At 35.1% G+C, this 10161-nt stretch overlaps 1 protein-coding gene across 1 annotated transcript; it reads right to left on the bottom strand.

Moving 5' to 3' along the window:
- Nucleotides 1-6657: 6657 nt before the first annotated feature.
- On the bottom strand, nucleotides 6658-8045 carry LOC589079 (melatonin receptor type 1B-B-like). Its single transcript, XM_788735.2, has one exon. The coding sequence runs from the start codon at nucleotides 7833-7835 to the stop codon at nucleotides 6693-6695; it is 1143 nt and encodes a 380-aa protein (XP_793828.1). The 5' UTR covers nucleotides 7836-8045; the 3' UTR covers nucleotides 6658-6692.
- Nucleotides 8046-10161: the final 2116 nt, after the last annotated feature.

Genomic DNA, 10161 nt, shown 5'->3' with positions numbered 1-10161 from the left:
ATTGCCATATCAAAACAAACAAGCACATTACAGCAAGATTTTGGGGTACTTGGGTGGAAGTTTTGTGTGACATTTTGAATATGTTTTAGTTTGTCCAAGGTAATTTTCCCCCTAAGTAGCTGATTTCATTCTGCTGTGGATTTACATGCTAGATTCTCCCCACTGTAAAAATTTGACTTTACTATCATCCAATTCTTACAACATTAAAGAGTTGAGTATACATGTACTTGATATGTGTAAAGCCTGTTGGTACCTTTGATCTGGCCAAATATCAAGCAAAATTATGCTTTTAATGTTCATATTCATGTTTGTTAACTTATAAGACACAAACTATACCAATGGCCTGGACTAGCTGGCCCGTTTATTGACCTTTCAACCCTCAGTAAGCTTCCTTTTTGTGTTCACTCAATGCATTCTTCTCACCAAGTTGTACTATGCCCTCTATTGTTAGAATAATGTCATTGGCAGGCTTTATCCTGCCAGCTGAGACAGCGTTGCAGACTTTTGCAGACAATGTTCATTGAAGCTCCTGCAAGTGATTAAATCTTGATGAGTTTGGTAAAAAAAAATCATGGAAGAGATTTATTCAAATAGGCTGCTGAATGATGACACTGTCGTTTGTGGAAGAAATTGTGGAAGAAATGGATAGATGTGTTTTAAACAAAGACATACTGAAGCTTTGATGATCAGTTTTGTAATATGCTTTTAGTTCACAGACTTAAATCTATGAAGATTGTTTAAAAGAGTTTGTTAGGTCATGAATGTCATTCTAGCTAGAGTCTGGTTCTGAGGCTGGTATTCTATTATTAGTGGAAGTTACATCGGAGCTCATCATTTTTGTGTGCACATATGCTTTTTATTGTTTTTATTCAAATTGTTAGGTTCCAGATTATATATTCATTCACCCCACTTACGGTTTGGTATGCAACCATTAAAGCTTCATTATGTCTTTGCTTTATTCTTTGTACAACTATTCGTTGATGTTATATCTTTTTAACTCTATGTTTTGGATGTCAAATCTTAAAGGCAAAATCAAATCTCTTAATATGCACTTTTCAATTACAAAGCAGATAGAGTATTATTTTATGTTATCAGATTCGAAGAGTTTACAGTTTTACATTGGTTTTATTTGCTTTCTTGTGTAAATCACCTCAGAGCAATATGATTGCTGTACAAAAAATATATATGTCTGAAATTCATATCGTTTTATCAAAGGCTTCTAGATTTTAATGCAAAGGCATGAATGGGAAAAATCATGTTTATTTAGTTCTTTCCTTTAAGTGCAATTTTCTTTTATTCATTTAACCCTATTTGTCAGGGCTGGGTTGAAAGTACTTCTCTGTACATAGATGGAATGCAATTCTACACTTGTACAGAAAAATATAATGCAGTGATTCAAGCTGACATTTGATTGCTAAACTTGTCTGTTAATTGTCCTTTATTTTTCAAACACAGTGTGATTATATTTATCAATGTACAGTTTGATATAGGTAATTTCTTATATTTCTTTCGAAAGAAAGAAAGCAAGAATACTGTGAAGACCTCAATATATGTCTGCATGCTGGTGTCGGCATGCTGTGAATTTATGTACAGTTTGAATACCTATGGGAACTTACTATTTTTCCACAAATAGAGGGTTCCTCTCCAGATGACTTCAGATCTGGGTCTTGTATCTTATAAATTGTTACCAATAATGAATGAATGCCACAGGATTTACAACAAATTCACTTGATTGTATTTTAAGATTTCACTAGCTTTCATTGATCATGGCAGCAGGGCATATTGTAGACCCTTTTGACTTTCATATTGTCTGTGTAGATCGAGTCAGGGAGGAGTTATCCCAGATCATTTTACATGCAAAGTTAATGCTCTTATTTGTGGCTTTAATATGGTATGACAATGCAGTGCATGCTTGTTTCTAGATATGCAAACACATTGTACATATATTGGGCTGTGATGTTTTACAACACTGCCATATCAACTATAGGGTTAAATGTGAATAGTTGACTGTCATTGGTATGTAGGCATCTTCTTGAGTATTATTACCGAATCGCTCCCCCCATTGCTTTGTAAGCATATGGACTTAACTGATTGGATCCACAAAAATTTGGTGTTTGCTATGAATGAGATGGTTATTTAAGGAAGCTGCAAAATATAAAAGCAATCATTCAATTTATTTGGAGTACCCCTATTATACATTTTGATGATGCAATCATTAATCTTTATGGAAATGAAAGAAAATGTAATCCAGTACCCCTGCATGGATGTGATGAATAGTTTCCATTTTATCCACCCATCTCTCTGCTTTTCTTTCTCTCTTTCATTCTTCTCCTCTTCCTTCATCTACTCTTCCTCCATCTCCTCTTCTCTCCTCTTCTCTCCTCTTCTTGCCTCTCTTCTCCTCTCCTCTCCTCTCCTCTTCTTGCCTCTCTTCTCCTCAGCTCTCCTCTCCTCTCCACTCCTCTCTTCTCCTCAGCTCTCCTCTCGTCTCATCTTGTCTCCTTCCCCTTCTCCCTCTCTTGCCTATCTCTTGTCTGGAAGAAAATACTGAAATGAACAACATACAAGAGGTAGCATTCTGTTCTAAACACGTATCTTTATTGTATTTCACTGCAGTTCAATTATACAACTCTTACAATTACCGCCACACAGGGTAACCTGCTTTCTTAAATTCCAGCAATATTTGTCTCCCCACCTATTTTTATACACAGAGCCTGTACTACATACTGTCACCTTTGTTTTAATGTCTGGTTCATTAGTTAGTTTCCAACATTCAAGTTTGATCCTTTTTTTTTATATTTATGTGTTCAAGTTTGATCCTTTGTTATTGTTTCAGCGATTGGTCCTTTTTAGAAATGTTATCATTCAGACATTCATCTATGATCTAGCTCAGTCTTCAGATGTACTCAAGAACCCAACATTCAATATTGTGATAATCCATAGGGGAGAAGAAAAAAAAGAGTTTGAGCTGGAGCTTACATGTTTTGTTTTTGTGGTACATACTAAAAGCAAGGTGTCTCGTCATCAAATTATTTTTCAGAGAGTAGCATCGTAGTGGAGCGGTTTAAACTCTTGACTGGGATACAAAGGTTATGGGTCTGAGTCCTGGTGCAGCACTAGAGTCATTTAGCTAGACATTAATCTACATTTGCCACTCTCCACCCATGTGTTGAATGGGTACCGGTAGGAAGGAATTCCTTGAATCATGTGAGCAATGCTATCGGTAGACTAGCTAGAGATGGGGTAATATTTGAGCACCTTGCATGATGGATATGTGTGCTATATGAATATCAAATATTAGTATTTAGAAATATTTTTAATAATATTTGGGTTATTTCCCTTACCAACAAGAAGAGATGCTCTTTTAAAGATCAACTCTTTCTCTTAGATTGTATATTGGTATTATGTGGCTTTATCAGCAGTAAAACTGGAATGTATTTTATGTTGATGGAGTGAAAGATTTTATTGTCCTTTTAAACAGCTATAACAAATGTTAAGCAGGAGTAGAGGGACCTCAAAACAAAATATTCAGCTACATTTACCACTTATTGGGTTATTTGAAAAAAAACATTTTAACGTACAGTTACTGAAAATGTCATTTCATGTCTTTCTTTCATTCTTTCTATGTAATGAAGATTTCTTCTGCCACTACCATGACACTTTAAAATCCTCTGTTTGGAGCCAGAAGCGCGTTAATTCTGTATTAGAGTATTTCTGGCTTCTAAAGACGAGTTGCAGTGTACGAAACAGATTTCTAGCAACAAATGTAATTTGTATAAGCTATTGTTAAATGTTCTTCAGAGTAAACCATGATTTTGTTTTTATTCCATGAAAATTTAATTTAGTCTAATTTCTTTGGAGGGGAGGGGGGGGGGGGTGTTTTCAAAAATTCATTACAAGTATCTTGTAACATTTAGAAAAATATACATACTAATTCATCTTGATTAATACTAGTGACAATGCATCAAAACTATTCATTTCTCTTAATTCATAAGAGAAAAAAATCAATTTAGTTTTTAGATGATTGAAATGAACATTTGGCAGCTTTTGAGAGAAAAAAAGTTCTATTTAAAATGTAATGTAGTTCACTTATATCGAGTTGTAGATTTTGGTTGAGGATGTTGTGATAACCTTGTATTCAATTATTATTATGGCCAAATATTGTTTATTATTCTTTTTTTCTCCATAATGTTATGTCCGCATGTCTTTTAAGAGATTCTATGTAATGGGTCATACATATATTACTCTTGAAATAGTGTACATTTTGACATTTTGTTGTATTGCTTCATAGCTGTGTTAATATTGAATTGTATACAAATTCATTTGCAAATAAGAATTGTTCTACATAAATACATTTAATTCCATTATAAAGAAATCAGAAAAAGCTTCGTGATTTTGTCTTTTTGTTTAATAGAGTATTAGAAGTGACATTATATATGTCTTATGTAATCTCACAAATGCATGATTGATTGATTGATCATGTGCCTGATTATGAAAACATTAATTATGATAGTGATAATTAATTACATATTGGAAAGAGAGAGAGAGAGAGAGTGGGAGATATACATCGAGAGAGAGAGAGAGAGAGAGAGAGAGAAAGAGAAAGAGAAAGAGAGAGAGAGAGGAAAATAGAATGTGAAAGAGTTATTTATAAATGATGATATATAAGTCTTTCCAAATATACCAGAACAACCTTCACTTTTGCCATGGAAAATTTTGTATTAGTTTACAGCATAATAATTTAACATGTACATAATTTAACATAATACAACATCATGAAACATCTCATAACAATTGACAATATAAACTCCTCATTATTTTTACTAATATTGTACAGCCTATCCTACTATTGCAACATCCCGACCTCATTGAAGCACTTTTCTTACACCGGAAAGATCGCTCAAGTCCGAAGCCTAGAGAGCTTACATTGTTAAGGTCGTCTTTAAAGCCATGAGATTAATGAGATCTAACCCAACACAATGTGTGACATGACTTCAGTAACCTTGATATAAGAATATAAAATGGTAAACACATTAATACTGTCTTCTATGTATAGCATAGAATATTCGTTTAAATCTAAACTAACATTGATTAAATACTCTTTATCTATTTTTAGCTTTAAAATGCAATTTAAAAGGATAGATGAGTTCTGTTGCAGAAGGCGCTACACAAAATAACTTTTTTGTGAGATAATGAAAATCTGAGTGTCAAATTTGAAAGAACATAATATTTAAATGACAAAATCATCTTTGTTTGATCAAAATAGGTTCAGAGACGGCTGAAATATAACGATTTTTAATACTTGTGTACCACCACAAATATTAGATACTTTGAAAAATTTGAAAAACCGTTGAAAAAAACGAAATAACGGCCTTATACGTCGTATTTCAGCCAATGCCGATTTGGTGTTTTTTTGTTGGCATTTTTGTGTTGCTTATATTACGCACAACCAGCCGGCCCATGTATTGTTATTTTTAATTAAATTATTAATTAACGGTCACCATGTTTTTTTTTTTAAGTGGAGCTGAATTGGTATGCTCGAATTGGCTAAATTTCACACACATTGTGTGGTCTAAAATTACCTTCATAGCAATTTTAGGTTCTTAAAGGGCACTAGAAATGTCATATAAAAGAATAAGAGCAATAACCATTGACTTTGAAGGCATTTGCAGTCTGAAAACAGAACTCGACTTTCCCTTTAAGCTTTACTCTGTCTAAAAAAAAAAAAATGTCATCAATTTGTCATTTTCATTAAGATTCTAAAATGGCATGTGGAATTCTTATCTTTATCGTTTTTTTTTATCTGCACCATTATCAATGTTAATATGAAATGATTGAAAATTGATAAACCAACAATAACAACCAATGCAAAAGGTCTTCTAACAATCATAATGATAGAAACTTACTTAAAGCAGTTTTTTGTATATAGTATGTATAATGCTGTATATACAAGTATCACTGAAAATGATCATCAAGCACTTGATGAAAAATACTTCAAGTTATGTCAGGAAAACGATAATATGATATTTACAATGATCAGTGATCATTTCATGGTGATGGGTGAGGTAGAGCGGAAAGATATAAACACAAATATGAAGATAATACTTTTATTTACAATCATTATATTTAGCAATGAATTCTTTAGTTTGTATATGAACAAGAAACATCTGAGCCCCGTCTTATAAAGATGTGCGATTGATTCAAACCAGTTGAAACTTAATTAAAGAATCGTTGAAGGTCTTGCGGTTCCGTATCGGAGAAGTGATGACTTTTATGATGTTTGTATTATTATTATTTATCCTAACACAAATCCAGATTATTATTATGATCATTAATTTTACTATCATTATTATTGTTATTATCATTCTTCTTCTTCTTCTTCTTCTTCTTCTTCTTCTTCTTCTTCTTCTTCTTATTTTAATTATTAAATGACCACAACATTTTTGTTTTCAACATGTCATTAACAAACTTTATGAGATTACAATTATTGTAAGCAAATGCAGACAAAATTAATACAAGGCACTACACCTTCAAAACGTAATGGTATTGTGCCAATTATAATTGTTAACCCCTTGAAATTGCAAAACTATGTTAAAAGGGGTAGTTCCTACAATGCCACAATAATTTAAACCAAATTCTCCCCTTTCTCATTATAGGATCTATTGGCGCAATATATTGATGCATACTAAGAATCACACACCAGTTTGTACCGATGTATGTTGCACTGTTGCCACAATGCTGATATCCTGCTCCACTTGGGTGGCGATGATGTCTGGAGTAGGGGTACAGCTTAACCCCCTCTCTCTGGTACGTCTTAAGAGTCGCTGTAACCACGCTGATGGCTTGGGGATCTCGGACCAACGACACCGGACGACGCAGAGGGATACCTGCTTGAAGATCGGTTGCTTGAAACAGTAGATGTAAGGATTAATGCAAGAGTTGATGGCGTAGATGACGGCTGTATGCTTGAAGTAATACAGGTAGCATTTCTCGGTGAAGAGACAGATGGTGTGAGGGAGGATACAGATGAAGTACGCACAGACCACCACGAAGAGGTTCTTGGTGATTTCAATCTCGCGTTTGTCGATGTTTGATAGCATTTTCTTCTTGTTGGAAGCCGGAGCCTTGTTGGAACGCCGGAGAAAGAACTGCATCATATTTCGGTACTGCCTGGTCACGTAGATATAGATCTTCAGGTAACAAAAGCTGATGATGCAGAAGGTGATGACGAAGAGAACCTCCTCGATGACATACATGATCCGGAGCTGCAATCTGGTGCCATCAAAGACGCAGAAGTGGTTGTCGCTGTTATAACCCAGACGTCCGAACCCTAGCGTTGGCGGCAGGACAATCGCTGTGAGAGGGGCCAACCAAGCAACACCAATCATCAGGACGACGTTCCTGTGCCGGTACAGACGTAGATACTGAATCTTGGGGCGGGTGATGACGAATAGTCGGTTAATGCTGATCAGAGCCAGGTGAACAATGCTGGCCTTGAAGGCAATGAGAGTGACTGCTCCAACCATTTTACAAACCCAATCCTGCAATGGCCATCCTCGAAGGGAGAACAGCGCCACCGCATCAAGACTCAGTGTGGCGCAACCGATCAGGTCGGAAAGCGTCAGACTTACCACAAAGATATTCGTCACTGTCTGCAGCTGTCGAGACAATGCGAAGAGAAGGATGACGAAACTGTTACCGAGCACGCCGACGATGGTTACTATGCAGATCACCGAAGCCAGAATGGAGTTGGTGATCACCAAGCCGCGGTTGTCATAGGGATCGGTAATATTGACCGCGGTAGCTGTGGGTAGAGGTGTAACAGGTGATGCCATCGCTGAAGTCACTGCCGGTTAAAATGTGTAAATGAATTCATTGTAACAATGATCTTCACTAGATCGAGTGATTGGTTAAAATAAAACATAAGGACTCATGCCTCTTGACATCGATTTTGTTGGGGTTCATAGGCCTAATCACAAGCTTTTAAACTACTATTTTCACTTAAAAGATTAAAACCGTCAAACACAACCAAGAACAATTGCGTGACATGGGGGTTGTTTCACAAAGATCCTAAGTAGAACTTAACTCTAAGTTGGACTTAAAAATTATGGAGAGCCACTTGTAGCCTTAAAATGAAATACATTCAAAAGCAGAAATTCAAGTATTTTATACTCTTCCACATCAAGAACATAAACTCATCATTTTATGCCTTTTGAAATAACTTTTTACAAAATATTTTCAACGATGCCAACGGCTTTCCATAATTTTTAAGTCCAACTTAGAGGTAATTTCAACTTAGGATCTTTGTGAAACACCCCCATGGTGTCACAAGATCAAAGTTACAATGCATTAGATCCAGCATTGGATATGCCAGGTTTTAGACATTGTGTTTATTATAAGGAGAGCATTAATGGGATGGTCAATTTAGCAGGTATTTGTTGCAATTATCAGATTAATAATGTTACCCTGATCAGGTATATGCTTGAATCAAACTATATATACATTATAAACATCCATGCATCTTAAAGAATGTAAAGAATATTCCAGCAACAATTGACATATTTTATTTATTTATTCGATTTTAAAAAAGTCGAATGTAATAAGGATGGGTTATATCGATAAACCAGCTCGATTGGAAATTAACAGAACGAAGTAAAGTCAGCAAAAATAGACAACCTCGTAGAGTTTGTTTTTCTTCATATCACAAAGAAGAAAAAACCAATCATTAAACTCATGACGAAAGTACACTCAACCACAAAAAGGAAGATGGTTGTGCCGTAAGGCATAGCTGTGTTATTAGATACGTGACTAAACTAGAGATTTATAGGGTATTGAAACTGCCCTTGATTGGACTTCTCGATCATGATCCAAGAAGCTATAAGCAATTATTTTGATACATCAAATACATTTTCTGATTACATATATATACATGTATTATACAGTCATGATAACATTATCTAAATCACACTTTGTTGGAGACTGATTATCAATAAAAAAAAATATTTACCTGCGAAGCAGAGGAAGGTAGACACGAAATTTAACAGTTATTCCCAGATGCGATATAATAATGCATAAAACAGAGGAAAAGTAATTATAAAGATGAATCATTGATGAAATCTGCAGATAAACTGGACATTTTTTAATGGCTATGCTCGGCTCTGATTGGAATGCTAGCAGTAATGGACTGTGGGCCGTGAGAGTATCGTAAAGAAATGATCAATTATTGAAGGTGAGTATAACGGTTCTTAATGACACTGCTTTCCTGCGAAGCACGCTGGCGACTGGATATTTGCGAATATAGCCCAGAAATGAATATAATCTCAGTTGATACACATCATTAATCCAATGGTTATTGGGAATTTGTGGTCGCTCGTTTTCAGATTTGGTGGACTTCCCCTTGTTTTCCATCTACATGGAGAAAGCCCCCCCCCCCCGAGAAAAAACACAACAACAACAACGCGTTATCGGTCAATATCGAAATGGAATAAAACATGCAGGTTTTGGTAGTAAAGTTTGCATATGTGTATTAATCTACAAATCATTGTTTGATTTCATGAATGTATGCACGCTAGTTATTGCACAAACATAACTTGAACAAGGTTAGGGGGGTGAAATAACAAAAAGAACAAAAGTGAATTGAAAAATAAAAAGAGACAATGTTGATTAAAAGGAAGGGGGAAAAACGCTTATAAATTTAAAAACTCTAATACAACATAATTTTTTCTTCGGATGTTTCTCTATCCCTCTCTCCCTCTCTCTCTCTCTCTTTCTCTCTCTAGTTCCAATAATTTTCTTTCTTTTCATTCTCTTTCTCTCCATCTTTCTCCATTTTTATGTATTATCTACTTATCGTTAAATATCTCTCCGTCATTCTCTTATTCTTTCTGTCCTCTTCTTCTATTTACCGCTCCCTAGCTCTATTCCTATTACGCTATCCGTTATCTCTCCCCCCCCCCTCTCCCTCTTCCCCCTCTTTTTTTTTTCTCTCTTTCTCTATCATATTGTATTTATATATATACTTTCACGTATATCTCTCTCTCTCTCTCTCTCTCTCTCTCGCTTCCCTCTAATATTGTCACTCCACAATTATCATACTTTCCTTCATGGCATTACTCTCTAATGTTCATGTCATCACATGAAGATGACAAACATGATGCACTG

The sequence above is a fragment of the Strongylocentrotus purpuratus genome, unplaced genomic scaffold (genome assembly GCF_000002235.5).
Source record: "Strongylocentrotus purpuratus isolate Spur 01 unplaced genomic scaffold, Spur_5.0 spur5_scaffold_14, whole genome shotgun sequence".
Taxonomy (NCBI): domain Eukaryota; kingdom Metazoa; phylum Echinodermata; class Echinoidea; order Camarodonta; family Strongylocentrotidae; genus Strongylocentrotus; species Strongylocentrotus purpuratus.
Note: the sequence above shows the minus strand (reverse complement) of the source record. Positions and strands in the feature narration are given on the sequence as shown.

Coding starts and splice junctions, on each gene's coding strand:
- LOC589079 (XM_788735.2), bottom strand. CDS start 7,835: ATGGCATCACCTGTTACACCTCTACCCACAGCTACCGCGGTCAATATT.